This window comes from Pithys albifrons, chromosome 1 (genome assembly GCF_047495875.1).
Source record: "Pithys albifrons albifrons isolate INPA30051 chromosome 1, PitAlb_v1, whole genome shotgun sequence".
NCBI classification, from domain to species: Eukaryota; Metazoa; Chordata; class Aves; order Passeriformes; family Thamnophilidae; genus Pithys; species Pithys albifrons.
Window position 1 is genome coordinate 58,347,713 of NC_092458.1, and position 21,797 is coordinate 58,369,509.

General features: G+C 35.0%; 1 protein-coding gene across 5 annotated transcripts in view; it reads left to right on the forward strand.

The window, feature by feature from the left end:
• LRCH1 (leucine rich repeats and calponin homology domain containing 1) overlaps positions 1 to 21,797 on the forward strand; it is a 119,123-nt gene that overhangs the window by 82,773 nt on the left and 14,553 nt on the right. For all 5 annotated transcript variants that reach the window (XR_011697374.1, XR_011697376.1, XR_011697375.1 and 2 more), the window contains 4 exons: positions 240 to 312; positions 10,372 to 10,481; positions 14,282 to 14,419; positions 16,280 to 16,357. Coding sequence is in view for 2 of the 5 variants with exons in the window: in XM_071551068.1 (XP_071407169.1) it covers positions 240 to 312; positions 10,372 to 10,481; positions 14,282 to 14,419; positions 16,280 to 16,357 (399 nt within the window). In the remaining 3 variants the exon portion in view is untranslated. The remainder of the gene's footprint in view (positions 1 to 239; positions 313 to 10,371; positions 10,482 to 14,281; positions 14,420 to 16,279; positions 16,358 to 21,797) is intronic.

Here is a 21,797-nt window from a genome sequence, read left to right on the forward strand (position 1 = left end):
AATTGAGTTTATTTATAACTCGGGGGAATATCTTGCTATCTTTCATTAGAAACTCATCTTTTCCAGTAGAGGAATAGAGCACAATAAAAAAGGGAGATTATCATAGGTTTGAGTCTGTGTTGGGATCAGATTGTGGTGGAATAGTTGTAGCCTGCAGTATTGTTAACTTTTGCATATTACATAGTCAGATATGCTGAGATATTCTGCATGTTACTCTGATTTGTTTTTGAATTACACAGAATAAGGATAGAAGTCCGACAGTGTCTCCTACTACAAACACCACAATCCCATTTGGCTTGAAACCACGATCAGGTAATATGAGAAAGAAAATTAACCCATTTGTGTGTACTAGTTTGAGTTTTGTTTCATCTGTGGTGTTATTAGATATCTCTGTTTTTTTCCCCTTGAGAAGGCAGCAAAGTAACATTTTCTGTACAAAAGTTGAAGAAGATTAGAACATTTTAAGGTTTTATAGGTTTGAATCAAAATTGAATTTATAAGAAGGATGTATTTGTCATGTGGATCAATTTTCATCCCTTAGTAATAAATTAGTTGTTTTATAAAATTATATGTATGTACATTTAAAAATGTGTTTGTATATAGTTGTACATATTTTATATATGTGTACATATTTATCATCTGTGCTGTCTGATTGAAACTATTTTTGCTTGATTGGGGTGTAGTGATACAGTTTCAATTTTGTTGAATAATGTATCTGAACAATTAGGCTTTTTGGAAGACACACGTTGCTCTGAAAATTGTTCACTGCGCTGAGTCTTTCAGGAGTTATGCTTGTGTTAAAGATCAAGCATTATAGGAAGATTAGATCTTTACTTCAGCCAGCAACTGAGTTTAATGAATTTGCAGTGCATTATATCTGCATAACCACTGATCTTTGTAACAAGCAGCAGTTTATTTAAACAAAACAAAAGCAAAAAGCAAACAACAAAAAAACCCCCAAACATATAGATGTATTTGAAGTCTTGGGTAACAGCTTCCTTTAAAAACAGGATTAACTCAATTCAATTTTTATCTTCTCTGTGCTGAGGTAGTCAATATTATTATGTGATCTCACATCTCCTCTAAGGAATAACTGTAGGTTTTTCAGTATGTTTCAGCATCCTAAGGTTAGTTCTGGTCTCTTGCATTCACCACAAATGCTTTTAATCAAATGCTGGTAAGCCACTACAAGCTTGTAGTTTCCATAACACAATACCTTGGCAACAATGGCAGCAATTTAACTTTTGAATGTTTATGAAATTGTACCCATAGATTTGGTGGGATTTGGGCTTTTCTTTTTTTTTTTTTTTTACTGTTAAAAAGCAAGGAAAATGGTATTGAACCAACCTTTTTCATGAAGGAAGATACCTTAAATTTCTCACGTAGTTTTGATATATAGTTTGACAGATCTGTTCAATTGCATTTCTTTGATTGTTGGAATGTTGAACTCTGGCTCAGTCTTGTTCCTGATGATTTAGAAATGTTGTTATTTATGCATATTTAAACATGAAATATAAAAATGATGAGCAAATGGGTCTTTTCACCATCTGTTGAAAATGAAACAGTGAGTAACATTGGATAGTCCAGAGGCAACATTGCAGTAACAGTGTTAGGAGAAGACTCTTGAAAGCAAATAGGTCTGTGCCATGCTGCTGCTTTCACAGCATGTAGCCTGTGTTCTGAGCTGCCAATGGAATGTGCCAGGGACTGGAAGCAGCTCTGTGGGAGAGAATAGAAGACCATGACCTCTTGTTCAAGTGTTAGTATAACGTGCACTTCCAAGTCTTGGTATGTCATTGTGCCAAGATTTCCTGTCCTTAATGACTCTGAGAGGTCAGGGCAAGATAGCCTAAAGACTGAGAGAATTTCTAGAAACACTGGGTTGCAATAGTTGCAGTCTTTTGCAACAAAACCTTCAAGTAGATGTGCACAACTCCTACAGTTCTTCCCAGTTATGCTGCAGCTGTGTATAGCCACCCTGAATACCAAAGTCAGTTGGTTAAAACCTGCTGATTATCTGCACTGTACTGATTCAAGTTTATGTATTTGAATAACTTGCAGTATGGCAATACCATAGTGTTTTTTGGTTACACTATGGGTTGCAGTAAACTTGATGTTATGGACTTACTTCTTTTCCATGTCAGATGCTACAGTCACCTGATCACATACAGTTTCGGTCATGTTACCTTAAATTTGTTTTATGGTAAAATAGCAGAACTTGGCAACAGTAAAACTATAGGTCCAAATCCAGATAAAAATACAGTATTATTAGCTGTATAGCATTATGTAACAAAATGAAATCTTGCAAAGGTATAGTAAAGCTGCATATTGTTTCCTCTTCTGCTCCCACTCTAGACTTCCTCTAAAAACAGTATTGAAATTTGTTTTGCTACCTCATAAAAAATTACAGATAGAAGTAGTACATGACAGAAAATACTGGCATGTCTGTGAAGCCTGCATAAAGCTAGCTAGTTCTCTAGTATTGTATTTCCTTTAAAACTGTGCAAGTTTTGTAAGTTTGAACCATCCTATCACTGTTGTAATTTGTACTTGTTAATTATATACTGCTTTATTGCCCTAGACCTGAGTTAGTGTAGTGGTCCAGCATTTCTGTGATCCAGGAACGTGTTTCAGCTTAGTTTGTAGTTTATTTTAATAGCTTTTTTCATTTGAGTTCTTCATGTCCTTAGAGGAAACGTTAAAACTCATTGAGTTTTAACTATTTAACTTCATTAGAGCTTACATTTGAATTAGTTGCTCTAGGAATCTTGAAAATCCAAGTACAAAATGAAAAGAACATGGAAGTGTTCTAACTAAAATGTGTGCATGATGCTCTGTGGAAAAATTAGTGGCAAATTTTCAAGGACAATATATTCAGCTGTATTTTTTTCTGAAATTTGAGAGTTTATTTTCACTGTGTTTATTTTCATCTCTTTTAAATGAATGTTGCTTTCTATTTGACTTTCCCTCCTCATCATCATTTCATAATGATTTATGTCTCTTGGAAAGGTGAATGTAAACCATTCTAGACTTCTGGTAGGGATTCCAATTTTTTGAAGTACACACAAAAATGGAAGTGCATCCAGAGGATAAACCACAGTGGGTTTTAAACTTGTGTTTTAGTGCATACTGATATATGTTCAGGACCAAAGGTTCTTTTATTATTTCATTTTAAAACTAGGCAAAACATTAGGAAAATTCATATCTAATGGCTGACAGAAAGAACCCAAAGTATTCAAAGAAAATGTTTTGAAAGGTAATGAATGTGGTTATATTTCTTGACAGACTCTTTTCAAGGGTCAGATGTTTACTCAGATGGTAGAAAAGAGGACTTTTTAAAATTTTTCAGATTATTTCCTCCAATGTTTTAAATACTTTCACAGAGTATGGACTTTTCAGATACACCTTAGTTTTGAAAACCTTAAAAATATACTGTTGAAAAGAAATAATAATTACAAGTCTTCTTAGAACCATAGTCTGCTCTTGGGAAGTGCTTTTGTACTCTGCAAAGGAACCACTCAAAATAGCTAATAAATTTAAATTCTCCCTCCTTCATTCATGAATTGATTAAAATGTCCAGAGTGGTGCTGATTGTTTAAATTGACAGTGGTGAAGGTCTTGCCACAGTATCTTTAATGTGCCAGGCCTTCAAGTCTGAACAGGTACTAACACATCTTGCAGTCAAGAATATTTTTTGCTTTTATTCTGTGCCATTTTTAAGTCACTGAGCTCCTTAGTTTCTGCTGGCCAAGGTGACAGCAACACAGACAAACAAACAAATTTGTACTGTCAGAGACTGAAACAAGCACTGACAAAACTCAAAAGTCACAAAACAGTTTGTATTCTGAAGTGAGAAGTTGTTCCCTTGCAACTTTCTATGTAGCATATGCTTACTTGTGAATGTAGTGTCTTCAGCTTTGGGAGCTTGTAGAGAATTTGTAGCACAATCTTAGTATGTATGGTGGGCAGGATTGTATTTCAAGTTGGTTGAAACACATAATGGTCATTAAAACTTGACAGGATTTTCCCCTCATTTGAGTACTAGTTACTGTTTTTTCTAATCTCTGGATATTTATTACTTCCATTTGTTTTCTTCTCTAACTGCATTATCTGTGTACTTTGGAAAACAGTGAGAATCCCAGTTTCCAGCATAGTTGAAGATTTCACCGTTTGCCATAAATCTGTATTCTATTACACACTGTTGACTTTACTCAGAGTTAAATTGTGGTGAATCTCAGGTTCAGCAGATATGGTGTCCCAATAGCCAGAAGCAGTGAGCCAGCTTTGGGAAAGCTGTCTAAAGAAGGACAGCTCTCGGACTTTGAAGGAGAGTTTAAGGTGAAGTTTTATACTGTCTGCATTATTACTGTGTTAATAGAAATTCTAGAATTGTGAGAAGGAGAAATCCTATGTGGTTAAGTTCCTTATATTAATTTGGAACGGTATAAAATAGGGACTTTCTGTGCTTACTGAAATTTTACTTTGGGCTTTCTTCTGATATTATGTGGTTTTAGATGCTTTTTGATCTACATAGTAATCTTAAACTGATTTTTGGTTATGTTTTAGCATTTAGAGCAGAAGTAGTTTGTATCTCTAGTTTGAGCAGCGCGAATGTTGCTTGTGTGCAGGATTCAATAGATAAACATGAAGATACATGTAGGAAATGAAGAAATGAGTGAGTTCACAGTTTTTGTTGCAGAAGTGGCAAGGAACATTGATTATATATAGGAGAAGGTCATTAAGGATCAGCATCATTGTAAGAGGCAGAGAAGACATGCTTTTACAGTCATCTGGTGAATTGTCTCCAGATTCTGTTGCAGGTTTTGTGGAAATGTACTATTTTGTGTGTTTTAGGGATCCCAGTCAGATAATTAAGAAGACTGCAGGGGAAGGTTTGCCCAGGCTTCTTGTGCAAACTCACGATTGCTTTTTAGGAGTATTGTATGCCTGCTCTTGTCCCTGGAAGGTCTGTAGAAGTTGCAGAGGACCAGTGCTTCCCTAGGTTTGTGAACCTATTGTACATTTGAGTTTATTGCTGGGGGAGCTAGCAAGAGGTAAAAGTAGTGGTTCATGTACTATGAAGTGAATTAAAATGAAAGAAAAACATCTGGAGGACATGTACTTACAGAACATCTTTCAACAGAATGATAATACAAAAGATAATGAAGTTGCTACTTCCAAAATAATCTAGGAAATTGTAATAATATTTTCATATGGATGTGTACATTTTCTATGCCCTTGTGAGAAATGTTCTTGTTACATAGTTACACAAAGATGTCAAATTCTTACTCTGTGAAAGTTTTGTTGTTGAAAGTTCACAACTGGTATATTTGCTTCTGATTCAGAGTCAAGGCTTTTGTCAGGCTATAATGTAAAATCTATGGGTACTTTTTCTTAAAACTTGATTGTAAACAAGTTTTGTGAAGTGCTGTGGTTACAATGATCTTGCTAAGCTTAACAGCCTTAACTGCGCATATAATGTATAATTTGCAAATACTAACATTTAACTTTTCATTCTTTTTATCCTGCACCATCTTTCATTCTTTTCTCAAAATTTATGCATTTTTTATTAATCACCTTTGAATTACATCTTTGTCATTACCATACAATCCTAATGCCATGTATGAAATGCTGCTGCCCACTTTTATCCCCCCTTCCGGTCCTTATATCCACCATGGTTGGACTGGTTATCACTCCCCTCCAGCAGACCCATCCCTCAGTTTTCCTCCTATCTCCTTCAACACACTTACACAGGCACAAACATGGGACAACTTTAGCTACAGTATCCCATCTGAAGGAGACAGTGACAATGGTAGGTGTTCCATGTATAATTTACTTAATATTGTGTTTTCAGAAACATGAATATACGGCAAATGCCCTATGTGGCTAAGGATGAAAGACAGTACTCTTCAGGGGATGTCTATGAGACTAAATACCTGAGAGGATGTGTGTTCATTTACTGTAGAATATGTAGTGTCAAAAGTAAATGAATGAAGTGTCACCATTTTCAAATCTGGCAAAGCAACTTTTCGTGTGGTATTAACTCCAAGAACTATTTTCAGTGTAGGTTTATTTACTTGCTTTACTTTCAAGATTTTATAAAAATTGTATTCAAACAGCAGTTAATTTTGCTGCTTTCTTTTCTGCATTTTTATTTACTATTTTTTATAGATACTGACTATTAAAAATATCCTGTTCCATCTGCATTTATTGATGCAGGTGTATAACTAACTTAACTAGAAGAGGAATATGTAAAGAAACAAAGCTGAAACAATTGGCTCAACAAAAGCAGTGATTTATGTCCAAAAGAAACTCCTAGTAAGCTGTCAAACTTCTCAGTTCATAGTGAAAGTCAGGCACTTAGTGGACTTTTGCTATTGCTGCTTTTGTTTTCTTTCTCTCCGAGGTTTTCCTGCCACAGTACATTGAGTCATGGCACTAACATGTGAAGTGGGCCATGTTTGGGCTGTCAGGGTCTTGTACTGCATTAATAGTTAAATGTCAGATGAGAGAAATAGAACATAGACAATTAAACTCTGTAAATATTTGATAGGCAGGTGTTTTGTTCTTGGGGGTTTTTGGTTGGTTTTGGTTTGTGGTTCTTTTTTTTTTAAATAGGACTTTTTTTTTCCAGTTGCTCTTAATTAGAAGAGTGTTTAGGTATTAGAAAGTAGTGAAACTCAAAAGCATCAGATTGAAACCAAGTCCATAAATGTTCAGTGATAAATGCCAACATTTAGTTTACTGGTAAAGAAACTTTCCTGTCTGACCATTGAGATGCCACTCTGGGAATCACACTCTTACCACCCAAGAGTTTAAGTGCTTTAAGGACTGAAGCCCCTTCCCAGTAGGCATTTCATTCTTAGTTCAGTTCATCAGTTGACAATACTTGGTATTTGCCACAATGTTCTTGATTATAAAACCATAAAAGACAGCATATGTAAGGAATCAGCTTTGTAAAACAAATGAGTGTGGACTATAAGGAATTTAGTATGATAGTGTGATGGTAACTTGACATTTTGCTGATGAATATTCTAACAGAGAAACCTAGAGGTGCTTCTATCAGTGCAGCATTTGATCTGCATTAATCTATATTTGTTACTGTTTTACTCTTCTGAATGAAAAGAGCAGCACAGACTGGCTTATGCATTTGGAACAGACAAATGCCTCCTGTCATTCAAATCTTAAGCCAGATGCAAATGTTAGTGTTTATTATCTTGGGAAGTTACAAATGAAAACTTCTTCTACAATTACATATTTTTTTTAATTGAGACTATTGTCATTCTGGTATTTTGATTTAGAGTGAATAAATCAATCAAAGAGAAATGTAACTATAAACTTTTGGCCTGACTTCATCTCTGCCGGTCATTAGTCCAACCTTCTCTTTGTCTGTTATTTTTAGTCAGGTTAAATCATTTTGTGGTTTACATGAAGGATAATGTCAGACTAAGTACTCAGAACACTAAACTACTTTATGTGCAATTAATAGTGCAGCTGTGTGCATTGGAACTGAGTACAGAAATGAAAATTCTTGCAAGGAAATTTGTCCTTGACTGTGGTGTGTTGAATATATATTGTGTTATTAACTATTACCCATCTAACTTGTTGAAACTTGTACAAGAATCTTCTAAAAAAATATTGGAATGAGCATTATAGAGTAACCTGGGTTGAGCTGAGCATGGATTCAAAAAGCAGAAACTTGCTCTTCGAAGAGTAAAAAATAGACATTCAGGTGTGTGTGTGTGAGGTGTTGGCTCCCCTTGCTGGAAAATATGTGTAGTGCTGAGAAGCAAGCAACACTCAGGACTGCCAAAACTTCCTGTATTAGAACATTTTTCTTTGAATTCAGTACATAACTGAAAGCTTTATAGCTAATGCTTTTGAATGTGGGGATTTTATAGTTTTATTTTCAGTCAATTAAGCTTATTTTATTCAGAAACTTGTAATTGTAGTTTCTTACTGCCTGAGATTAGCTTGCCTTTTTCCTTGTGGTGGAATGCATGATGTCCAATTCAAGAATGGAAATGACAAAAGCTGATAATTTTTGGTAACAGATGTTTGTAGTCTGAAGTCAGAAGGAAGTAGTTCTTGCAACATTTTTACTGATTTCACAAAGGCCTAAGCAAGGACAGCTGTGGCCAAACTGAATGAAGACCATAATAATATTCTGATTCTATGAAAATTGAACATAATGACTAATGCTTTTGTAGAGAATCGTTTGAAATGTTGCTACTGATAATAACGCTTCAGTGGCTTTTAAATACCATTTAAACATTCTATTACTCTTCGAGCATGTATTTCATCCATGAAAGGCAACAAAGCTCAGTTACTAGGAGTTGTACAATGAACTAGAAAATCTTAGAAGTTGCAACTACAGTTTTTAATAAATGTGATAGGAGATTTTTATTTCACCTCCTAAAAAATTTAGAAATAGTCTCCAATAAATTATTGCAGAGTTGCTAATGTAGAAACTTTTACAGTATGATTCTGAAGTTTAAGAGAAGTCCTTTATAAGAGTTTCTGCATTTTGAAAACTTGGGATTTGCTTTTTTTGTTGTTATTACAGCCATCCTAAACTATATAATGTATTAAATATCATTTTGTATATTTTTCACCGTATATAAGTGTTCTAACAGCCTTTGTGTGTGTGGGTATGTGCAGTCATAGTTCTATGTAGGCTCTCTACAAAATATTAGGAAGCATGGATCTGTTGATTCTCTGTACTTTGGATATAGAATTCAATTTCGACTGTGTAGTTTTCATTTCTACACAAGCAAAGGCTAAACATCCCTATGATTGTGGACCTCTGGCATCTGAAAGCATGACTCTGCTCCTCTCAGCTATGTGTGGGAGGTCAACATGTTTCTATTTATGATGTGTGCACCTGTGTGTAGATCCTTCTGAATGGTGGCACTGATGAAGATGTGTGGTCCACCTGGAGAAGGGAACTGAGCTGTGGTCACTATCTCAAGTTCTCACTCCTGCATATTATCTATAGGACAGACTTCCACTCTGCTAGTGGGATTTCTGGTGGCATCAAAAAGATTAGAGTTTACTAACACCAAACTGTAATATTTAGGTGTTTTATTTAAAAACAGTTTGGTTTACAAAGAGCCTTTAATTTGGCATTCCAGAAATTACTGATTTAACAGCAGTGAGGTGAATTTCAATTGCCTGAGAAAAGTTAAAACTTTGACTGTGATTGCACCTATGTGTACCTTTCCTACAGTTAAGAGTAATTAATCTTTTTTTTAATCCCTCTAGTAGGTGCTATTAGCAGTTCTTACACTTCCAGTTTTCTGATATGCCTTTTAGGCTCCTCTCTTCTATCCTGTTACTCACCGACCTAGAAATTATCCTAGAAATTTCAATAGTGGCATTAAATTAACAAAATTAAGAGTGAATAGTAGCTGTATAGAAAACCAGAGGTTTATAGACTTTGTGCTTTCCACACCATTAATTAGTACTTGCACTTAGGGTTTCATGTTGCATGCAGGGGGAGGCATAGAGAAAATAGTCATATAAATCACTTTTTTCTCTTGAGCAGTATAATTTTCCATAATAATCAAGCTGGCCTATAATTTTAATGACAAACATGGGACAGTTGCGTTTTCTGAAACAAAATGTCAAGCAAAGTGGGAAACAGGTGACAGTTCCATTCTGGTCATACATCTTGTCATTCTTCCGAACTGTTCAAAACAGTCATTGACCACAAAAAAGGAAGTGTAGAGATGCATATGTGTGGAAATGTCATGTAATTATTTCAAGCCACTGTATGTGGGCAAAGTGATGAAGTCGACAGGATAGGTGGGCAGCAGTGCTGCAAAGAGTTTGTGCAATGCTGCATTTGCAGTATGAGGTTTTAATGTAGGCAGGGTTACTGAATGGCTAAGTTTGCCTGCATTAGTCTCTGTTTGGTGGGTGGTTTGTTTTGGGTTTTTCAGCATAACCTTGTCTAGTAAGCATTGTGTTCTGTGTAGGAAGCTTGTCACAGCTTGTTACACAATTCAGCATCTCGTAGGAGAGAGTTCTACTTAAAAGAATAAGAGGTGTTTCCTGCCACGTTAAATAGAGAGTTTTGTCCACATCAGACTATCTAAGGGACAGTGCTGGTGCTTAATAATCTGATAAAACTTGCCTGTTGAGATTAGAATTTGGTTGGAAAATTAGCAGGACGGTGTCCAGAGCAATACCCAAAAAAACCCCATTCATTACTATAATCCACTGTCAGATTTTTCTGTCCTCCTGAGGACAGTGAAATTTTCTAACAGTTTTTGCTGGACGTAGTGCCTGAGGACTTTGCTTCATTTAGAAATAAATAAATCAAAGTGTTCGTTCTTAAACTAAAATATCTCTTTTTAAAAATCATAGTGTTCTTAAGACCACAAAGAAATTTGGAATCAATAGACCCACAATTTACAATTCGAAGGAAAATGGAGCAGATGAGAGAAGAGAGAGAGCTTGTGGAACAGCTACGTGAGGTATGTGAGTATTGGTAGAATTAATTTATGCTGATGTAATGTCTTTTGTAATTTTTCTTTTAGGAAAGTTGCCTAAGTAGGAGAGGTTAAATGAGGCAAATCACATTGATGAGACTATTCCTGAAGTGCTTTATCACAATCAGACACCTGTACTTCAAGGGAGGGTTTTGTGAAAATGTGAAAATAATAACGAGAATTACCTGAATAACGTACAATTAAACATCATGCCGTGCACTGGTGGAATTAACCATTTATTTAATTTAATCAGAAAGGATGAAGTGCTCACTTGAGAGAGAGAGGTCTAGAAACTATTTCTGAACAGCTGGAGAAATCTTCAGTTTTGCACATAAAAGACACAATGAATTCTATTACTTAAAGCTGAAAGCAGATAACTAATGCTTGAAACAGCTTTCTTATAAGTTAAATTAGTATTCATCAATTGAAGATCTGAATACAGAAGGTGGTTTCCTGATACATTGTTTTGAATAGAGAAGCTAGAGCCTGATGCACAAATTGCTGCATATGGTTGTGCAGGGTCTGTTACACAGCCAATGCCTTGGCAGCAGTGTTTGTGTGACACCAATTTATGCTTAAAAAGAGATGACAACATTTACTGCAAGAAATGTCATGACCCTGAACCTTGTGAAGGTTTGCAGTTGTGTCACATTAGCAAAAGAATAGATGGTATCATTGCACTCCTAAACGCTGTGCAAATCCTGCAAAATTTTGACATCACAACTGAATTACAAGATTATTTGTTCTTATCTCATTAGCTTCACGGAATGGCTAACTGCAAAAATACTAACTTATTTTAAATAGCATGCCTTCTATTACTTAATTTTAAAGCAAGAGGGTTCACTTTTTTCTCCTTACCAAATACTGTTTAAAAGGCTGGATGTTTAACGTAGAACTATGTGGACTTTCAGATTTTCATTGTCTAATCTCAGGCCCTCACCCTTTTTAAGTATGAATTAATCTTACTTTGTCTTGCTCATTTTTTTAACAGAGCAGATCTTGTTGAAGATTTACTGTAGTTGATGTAATGTGATATATTACCAATTCTAAACTTGAATTATGCCAGAAGGATCAGATGCAGGAATTAGATGAGACAGACTTAATGATAATGGAGAAGAAAATGGAAGTATCAGTAATAAACTGCAGTAGGATGTAGTTATTCTGAGCCTAGTCTATTCAGCAGCATCAGTGCAGCTTCTTAAATTTATTTTAAGTTACCTCAAGTATGTAGCAAGTCTCCAAGTAATTGTTCCTAAAAATGATCATAGATAATGTCCTTAATGTTCCTGCCTTGTGTATTAGTTCAGTTAATCCTCACAGTGAAAAGTAGAACAAGGTTATTCGCCATATCAGGCATGATTATGGAGATGTAATAAGAATCTCTATATGCAGTGCTAGTATTAGGTATTACCAGTAATACTGGTTTAATGTGCTGCTGGCCTTCAGCTCCATGCACTACCCTTCTTTGCCTTTACCTTGAAACGTTGTGTATGGAATGAATGTTCTTTCATTTCTTGTGAGAAGTTTGGTTACAAGTCAAGGAGAACTTATAAATCATTAAGTTTATACTTCAATAAATATATCTATTAGTATGTTTTGCTTTTGAATTGTTTCATGGTAATTTAACATTTAGTGAGATTCTACAGAACCTGCAACCTTAACCAAGTTGTGCACTAAACAAAAAAGAACAACTAGTACTTAGGCTCCTTATTTAGAAATATAAATGAACACTTACCTTTAGCTTAACCACTTCACCCAAGCCCCATATTGTGCGAACAGTGGTGTTTCTTCCATACATTTCTCCCCTTTCTTTTGATCAGATATGTTTTTGCAGAAGTTGTTCCATCTCATAAAACATTTTGCCACAGAGACATACTTAGTTTTCTTCCATTTGATTTTGTGATCCATGGTCACTTCAGGCAGTTGTCATCTCAAGAGTGATTTGCCACTTAGAGTTGAGCAGTACAGTCTAGCAAGAAATACTGGTTGATTTTTGTCACTTGAAAGGTAAACATTCAGTAGTTTTGACATGCTAAGTGGCGCAAATTGTCTGGTGGTGTAGTGCGAAAGATATTTGAAAAAGAGCAGTTGGTGACAGATTTGAAAGAAACTGCTTTAATTCTTCGTGGTTTAAGACTAGATTTAAATAAAATTGAACTCCAGCATGAAATGTCATTGAACTGGTACTGTAGGGGCACTGTGCTCATAAAAAAAGTGGACCCTCATCTGTGCTGAATAGTCTCACAACAGACAAATCAGTGTTTTAAGGAAGAAGTTTTTAGTTCATTTATTTATATAAATCTGTTTGTAAAAGGTTTTGAAAAACTATTTCATGTACTTACGTACTTACCTCATATATCAAATTTTTTTCTAATTTATGAACTAAACCAGGATGAAAAGAAAACATTACATTAGTGAACATGATGCACTCCTTCTTTTTGGCACTTAAAATGTACATGCAAGTACTTGAGTAGTGTGGGTAGAAAAACAGGGACAATATAATGAAACCCCAGAGTGCATTCAGTGAAGGCTATTTCATGGTAAGGCCACCCAAACAAAAGGTGTGCAAGGGAGAACCAGAGAGCTGGATTTCTTCAGCTTCGATTTCTTCCTTTAGATTGCTGAGAATATCATATGACTGTCCTCAGCTGCCTGAAGGGTAGTAAAAGAGAAGACAAAGCCTAGCTTTTCAAAGATGAACAGAGAAACAGTGAGAGGTGGTGGCACAAATTGCAGAAAACAAAATTTCAAGTAGCTATGGGAGAAAATTCTTTTCCATAAGGGCAGTGAAACACTGAACAAAGTTGCTTGGAGATGTTGGGGGCTCTCCATCCTTGCAGATATCCAAAACTTAACTAACCAAGGCTCCAGTGTCACTTCAAATTTGTTAGATTGGAGTACCTTCAGAAAGCCCTTCCAACCTACTTTCTCCTTTGATTCTAGAAAGAATTATCTATTCATAGATGTTCATATTCAACCAGTATAGGTTGAGGTAATGTATTAATAGAGAGTAATGGCATTAAGGAGGTTCAACTTGGAATAAGAAATACCTTTTTAAAGATAATGAAAATAATTATTTCTAAGAATAGAGTTGGAATGTTTTCAAGATTGGAACACAATTCAGGAATCTCATCATATATAGCAATCTTACTGTAGGTTGTTGGCCTTTTTTTTTTTAATTCTCAAATATTTTCAAAAGTATTTTATTTTGCAATGTTAAATTCTTTTCAATGAGATTTCCATTTTACTTAATAGGTATTCAAATATTCTCTTTTGCATCTGAACTCTTTGCTTTCCCCTGTTTTTTCTGATCACTCTTACACTTCCTAAGTAATTTTTAGACTACTAGGGAAAGATTGCCTTTTGCTCTCTGCCTGTACAGATTGCACAATGCAGTTCTGGTTCAATGGACTGGTGATAAATTTAAGATTGATAAATAGAAGACTTGGGGGAATGGTGAAAGGAAGGAGCCACATGTAGTACAGTAACATGGCTAATTGCATGCAAATGTCTTTTTATGTATGTATGAAAATAAATACTTATTATGACAGCAGAAGTTTTAAGTTCCTTTAAAGAAGTTCAGTGTAATTCAGTGACCAACACAAGGTAAAGGAGGTTATGTATTAGTTTCTAAAAAATTAGTTATATAAGGGAGTTGTGTTTCTTGGCAAATCAAAACTCCTAAAGTGGCTGCATGTCTACAGCATAGGAGATGAGGATATATATTCCCTTCTTCCCCTTCATCCATTTCTATATCAAAGTGTGCATGCCTTCTTCACTTGCAGAACATAGAAACAAGACTAAAGATCTGTTTGCCTGAAGACCTGGGGTCGGCTCTGATGGATGGTGTAGTTCTCTGCCATTTGGTAAATCACGTTCGCCCTCGGTCTGTAGGAAGTATCCATGTACCTTCACCAGCAGTAGTAAGTTGCATGTTTCTTGCTGCATTGAAATGTTTTATTGATTACTGTCTTGTTGCCAAATAGTATTTGATTACATAATCCAGGTTGCTGTTCAACGAATGTTCTTTGCTTTTGGGGGCAACATTTACATTATTGCCATTCAAATGTTCATTAATTTTTATGTATTACATATTTGTGTGTGTGTATATATATTCCATATTTATATATATATAATTGTCAGTTCTGCAGTGAGGTTGGTAGTGGGAGAGAGGGCTATGTTTATATATATATATACGCATATACAGATATGTGTGTATATATATGCACACACACACACAATAGATAGGTTGTATATATATTTATATATACAATGTGTGTGTGTGCATCTATAGTGAATGAAGTTATCTTCCCTTTCTCTGATCTAGCAACAAGATCAGTTATTTTCATAATAGCCTTTTTAGTCAGAACAGCATGAAATTCTGTGATTACAAGTTTTTATTCCAAAAAAGAAAATTATTTTAAAAGGCAAATTATCCCCTTGTTTGTTGATTGAAAAAATATGAGGTTAACTTTAGCAGTGCCTGGCTTAGCAGATGTCATGTTACTAAAGCACTTAAAGCAGTTATTAGCATATTCTTCCTCTTGAGTTAAATGTAGAGATGATTTCTTTCACCTGCAGACAGAACACAATAGAAATTTGCACTTTAGTGGTTTGATATTGGCTTGCCTAAAACTGAGGGCCTGAATATTTGACATAAAATCAGTGTAATCTCTGTGTGTGCACTTCTTGAAACTTAATTTCTATAGTGTTTTCTCTGTTTATGTCTTTTTCTTCAAGAGATCATTGTTCCAGATTTCTGATAACAGTTTTATTCTGAAAAGGTTTTGTGTGTTTTTAGACTATCTGCCTTTTTTCTTTTTAGTGTACATATTAGTAAAAATTGGCCTGATACTCAATTCTGAGAATACCATATGGATTTTAGAAGCAATTATAAGAACTTCTAAGAAGACAGATTTAAGGAAAAGATACTTTTTCACATGGTCTAGTGGAGTTTCTTTTGCTATTGCTTGATTTAAAGTAATTTTTATCTTTGGTAAAAATATGACATTGCCAAAATACGCAAACTTGAATTTCTGGGGCAAAGCCTTACATTTTCTTCCATTTTTTAAAAATAAATATCTTATGTTTTTTGTGGCAAAAAACACATTTTAAATTTGTTTTCATTTTGTTTCAACTTTATATTGATGTTCTCTTGCTTGAAACAGCCTTCAAATTACTTCAGAAATTACTAGAAAATTAGTTCTTTAAAGTCCTTAACTACTATAGTGAATTCTTGATTTAAGTGGATATTCAGGAATTACTGTTGTTTCACATCTTCCATGTAAAAAGTGAGGAGTTTGCATTTGATTTTTCTTTTTAGTCACATGATATTTCTCCAAGTATTTGGTGAATAGTCCTGAGTGAGACAATTTATGGAAGTATTGGAGATTCTACAGTATTGGGAAGTTTATTCTGATGTACATTAAAATCCTGCATCATTTTACTTGTTGTCCAGAAAATCAATGTTGCCTGTAACACGTCTTTTGTAACAGGCAGGTTTTAGAAGCTCACAAGCTGGATGTGAACAAGTGGAGATCTAAATGTGATGGTTACTTTAAGAGCTAAGTACAAACAAGTGGCATCCACAATTTATGTACTCAGTTTGTATTTGTAGGCATGATATTTTTAGAGTAGTAGAAAAAAAATTGAGTAGAATTTTATACATTACCAGAAGAAGCATGGAAATGGTGCATCAATACAAGAACAATGCAATAGGTGAATTGACCAAATGAATGTTTTTTACTTCTTTTGCCATACACGATTTTTTTTTTGTTTTACAGCCTAAACTTAGCATGGCCAAATGCAGGAGAAATGTGGAAAACTTTTTGGATGCATGTAGAAAACTGGGGATACCAGAGGTAATTTAATTGTCTGTCATGTCTAGATGTTCAAAAATGCAAAACACATTAGTTATTTTAAAGCTGAATTATAACTTTATGAACTACAGATTTTCAGCAATAAATATGTAGAACTTAAAAAATTGATCTAAATAATGTGATTGAATACTACTTTAGTGTGTTTAGGTGACTCATGTCATAGCATTTGAAAATTTCAAGTTCTGTCTTTAATTAGTAATTCAGTATTGTCTCTAATACGCCCTTATCTTTGCCATGGGAAAAAAAACTAAGAAATTGTGATAATTAGGTAATATGTTATTAACCAATTGCTAATTTTTTTAAATGCACATCATAACCACATTTTTACCTTGTGCTTTTTGAATATGGACTCCACTCCTTGTTTTATTTTCCTTTTCTCACAATATTTCCTTTTTTTATAATCTTAAGTACTCTATGCATTGTAAAAGTGACTAATAGCACACTCATCTGTTGGACTGAAACATTTCTACAGTGATTTGAAGAAAAGTGTTGTATGTTAAGTATGGAAAGTATGTATGTATAACGCTCTATAACACAGGTTCAGGAGTGCTTGATATTTTCTGCTTTTCATTTAAAAATGGCAGCACTCATCATGTAATTTATTCTTATTTTTATAACTGACATAATGTATGCTGAAGTTGCATTGGGAATATCTGAAAAGAGTCCTATGGTTTAGAAGAACCTATTAAGAAAAAGTTAGTTTCAAAAATGTGACCCTGAAAACAAGGTAAAAGTGTTACACAAGATCTTTTTAATCTGAACACAGGAAAATTGCATTATGTATTTTCACTGTTGCCTACATATGACAGGATAATGAAGGCAGTTCTTGTTAGTGTGTTTCAAGAATGCTGAAAAGAAAGGATATTTTGTGTGATCTCCCCCACCATCCCCTTGGGGAGCAGATGGTAATGCAAAGATTTCACATTTGGAAAGAATTCCAATTTGAGTTCTTTATGTTTTCTCTATATTTTAGAACTTAGTTTGGAGGACAGCAAAAGTAACAGATCACTTTTGCTATTTGTAGGAATTTTGAGCGGTAGGCCTTATCTTACAATTCCAGTGAATGGTTCATCATAAATTTCATTTGACTACTCAGTGTAATGGCTGGGACTCTTAAGTTGTAACGGTTCATTTAGTTCTTGTAATGACGTAATATGTTAGAATGATTTGATATTAAAGGCAAAATTTGACATTGAAGAAGATCCAAATCTCAGTGTTGTGGACTTGTAGATGTGGAGTGTTTGTTAAGCTGCTTCAAAATTCAGTATCTTCTGATGCATCGTAAGTTACCAGTGAATGAGAATTTTTCTGTCTGTAGCCTGTTGGGAAAGAAAAGGCCAAGACCTGTTTTCATTGCCGTCATGAGATCTTTCAGAAATACTTACAAAGTTCCTTACAGAGCCATATTACAGATGGGTAAGCTAAGCCTTTACTCCATTTTGGAATTCTCTAAGTAAGCGCTCTGGAGAAACACCTTTTTGGTTTTCTGTGAATAGACATTTTCATATACATATATATTATCCCCCCTTTTTATTTCTTCCACTGAAGTTAGTGTTGATTTTTTTAGGATTTTTTTAAGATTTAGGATTTGTTGAAGAATTGCACAGACACTTAAGGTCATATCTCACCAGTCTGATTTACAACTAACCATCCTTATCAATCTAAATAGTCATTAACTTCTCTTGAAGGGAGAAACTCATTCACTTAAACACTAAATGAATGGCTTGCAATTGTAAATTTAAAATAGGCTTTAAGTACTCTGAGGATGTTCGTTTTGATTAGCTGTTGGTAATTTGCAAATGTATTTGCTATAGATCTTGAAAATACGTTATGTTGTGGAACTAGCTGGGAGATGCTAGAAGTTTGCTGTGTGTTGGACATGTGTTAGGAATGCAGAGTTGTGTAATAGTGAGTATGACAGTCAGCTGTCAAAGTTTTCAAGAACTACAGATTGCATGCTTAATGCTTCTTTCAATTGACGAGTTGTCTGTTGCCTAATTGTCTCTAGAGAAACCAGTAAAAGCAGTGCAGTGAGTTATTACTTCTTTTTAAAACACACAAACTATATGGAAAAGTGATAGGTTCCACTTTCAGGTCCTAATACCCGTAGGTGTTGGGCTTTTCTGGGATACTTCTGTCCATGTTTACTTCCTGAGAACTAGCTTGAAATTCTGTTGCATGGGGTTTTAAGGATTTAAAATTGCCATGATTCATGTTGGTTTGGTTCCAGTTGTTTAAGAGATAGAGTACATGCTATTTTCTGATCTCCACAGGTTTGGAATGATACCCCGTTTAGTCATGTAAAATGAAAACCAGAAAATAGCCAAGTAATTACTATGTTGTGCTGATGTGCATGTTCTCTTACTTCTGTGGTTTTCAGCATTCAGTTCTTGGGTTAAAATTGCTTTGCCCAGAATGATCCTGGGAAACTTCATATAAGTGTAGAAAAATGCAACTGATATCTAAATGTGTCACACTGAGTATCAGAAGTTGGCATCCTGACCAGAGAATCACAAATGCAAAATTCAGGAACATGAGCATTTCTTTATAATGATGTGGTATGTAGATGATTCTGAAAGCCGTTACCTGCCAGATGAGAATTTCAGTACAGTGCGGGACATGTTGAAATTGCTTTCTGTAATGGCCATATGATGCTCCTGACTGCATGCAGAAGGGATATGCTGGATCCTATGGAAAAGGATGTTTTAAGTGTATGCTTCTGACCCTTAATAAGAAACTAAATAGCAAGGCTCTTGCTGTGCTGGTGGGCTATCAGAAGTGTGAGAACTGAAACAATTAAGTTGTGTCTAATTTTGCCACTAACCTTAACTGTAGCACTTTATCAGAGATCCTTGTAGATCATTTTTTGAGGCAAAGCAACATTTTGGTTGATGTGAGAAAGGGCTGGTGTCAGGTAAATGTCCGAAAGCCTGACAATTCAGAAAACATCTGCTGTGCTCTTCAGGAGCTATATGACAAATCTTTGTCTCTTGGAAAATTACAAAAGAATACTTCATTTTGCATTGTTAACTAAACCCATCAAATTACCTAATCTCTGTAATAGCAGTAGTGTGACAAGTACTCTGACTTTTTGGCTGGTATCAATTGAATAAGCAAGTAGATGTGTGGTAAGTAGGGCTGCTGATCTCACTACCTTTCTCAGTGACATACAGTACTCAGATGGTGCCATTCACTGGACTACATTGCTAATGTCACATGAACCCACAAATGACACCACCCACAGTGCTTATCCAGTACACCTGTATTGCACCCACCCCTCATACTTATGGGTTTAAAAAATAAAGCTATTTTTAATTTATTTCTCTGTTGCCTGTAAGCGTGGCTTTCAAAGCATCAAATGTAACACTTCTAGTGCAGTTTAAGTCTTCTTAGTGGCATCTCATCCCAGAGGTTTTAAAAATTATAGAAGAGTGAATCACTATCACATGAGTATGTATGTGAAATATTGGATTCAACTGCTTATTCACAAAACCAGTAACATACGTAAATAAAGGCGAAAATGTTCATATATATTTCTTCAACTCATCATTGCCACATATTCATACTAGTAGCAAAGAAGAAGACTGTGCTATTTTAACCTGAAAATTAATAACTTTAATGAATTTGAGCTGTTTTATTGATAATCCGTATCACAGAGTATTTTATTCTTACACACTTTTGGTAGTGTTAACAAATACTCTTGTCAAAAGGAAAAAATAATTGATAGTGGGCTGAATGATACTGCATTACAAGTAAGATTTAGACCAAAACAAAGCTGTAAACATATTATGTTGAGAGGCAGAAATTACAAGTTTTGGTCTTTATTTCTTCTAGTTCTCAGTTATGAACAATTAAGACATATCAGAAGTAGGATCTTCTAAGCATTTTTTCAAAAAAGAAAATGAACAAACTATTTGCAATGTCTGTGAAGTTAGCTTTTTACAAAGACACAAATGAACTTTTCTGATATGGTCCTTACACTAATGTAGTCTCTTGGCCCTTTTTGGGGCCTCTTCGGGTCAGAGAATTTAGTTGTTTTTTTTTTTAAAGGAAATAAAGACTTTCCCCACATACCTTTATGTAGCTTGAAAAAAAGATAAACTTAAGTTATCATGAGTAGTACTCGAATGATGATTTCTGTTGATAAAAGGTAGTGATAAAATGAAATCTGTCACAGCCAAGTGTTCCGGCAACTGTTTACTGAAGCTTCTGTGTTCCAGCACATCAGTAGTGATGCAACATGATTTAATGGGACAAATTATATCTTGGGTGGAAATAAGAGACTTCTGCCATGTCTCAAATTTTCAGTCAATTGCATGGTATAAACTTACTGAACAGAAAAGAGTGTGATGGTAAGAAATGGCTTTTTGGATCTCAAATCATCATATGAAGATGCAAATTACAAAAGGTTCAGCTGTACCCCTTCCTGTGACTTTTGAGTCGTGCAAATGGACCCAATTACCTTTGTTTCAACCTCCTCCTCTGAAAACCAGGTCCACTATGTTGCAATGTCAGCCAGAATTATTCTAAAAATCAATGTGATTTGTGTTAGTGTAGGAATTGCAAATTAAGTAAAACAATAAAATAAACCATTAGGCTTTCATATTCTGAAAGTAGCAGAACAAAGTAAAGGAAGCAACTAAGATTTGGGTGTAAAGTGTTTTATCTTCTATCTACCTGTTAGTTGATCTGCGGGTAATCATGTTTCTCAGTTTAATAGAAGATATATTATCATTGCCACTTATGCTTATTTTCTGATCACATAATCAGTTACCTCTTCATAGTTGCATCATGAGACATCCTTGAAGTTGCAGTAAGTTTTATGAGGTATGACTCTTTTCTCCACCCTTTCCGTCTGGACTCGGTAATGTACATTGTTTGGCCTACGGTGTGGAGTTAAGTGGTTCAGGACACTGCCAGTTAGTCCTGAAAGCAGAATTCTGGGGTTCCTTTCATTTCTGTTGTGAGTATGATGCATATACACTACAGATTTCATTCTTTAATGCACTTTTGCAAACGTACTCTTGACTTTTTTGTACCAGGTTCAGAATTTGAGGAGGTTGGTTCTGAAATGCTGTCTGTTTTCCCAGTCACAGCAGGCGCATGTAGAATGAGGGTGGTTTGTGCACACAGAGAGCTGGTTATGCTTTTGTTGTTCCACTTCTGTCTTACTGTGTTTATTCTGTGTGCATGATTTCGACAGCTGTATGATTTAATCATATAGCTTCATAGATATAAAAAGTCAGTCCATAAATGTGATGATTAAGGATATGTATCTTTTTGGTTCTCACTAGCAATAATTTCAATCCACTAAATGAGAAGAGCAGCGCTTGCAATAGATGGGTGGGCGGTTGGTTGTCTTTGAGACTTTGGGTGGGGGTCATGTACTTTTTCACTGTTTCATGATGTCATGTTTTAGTTT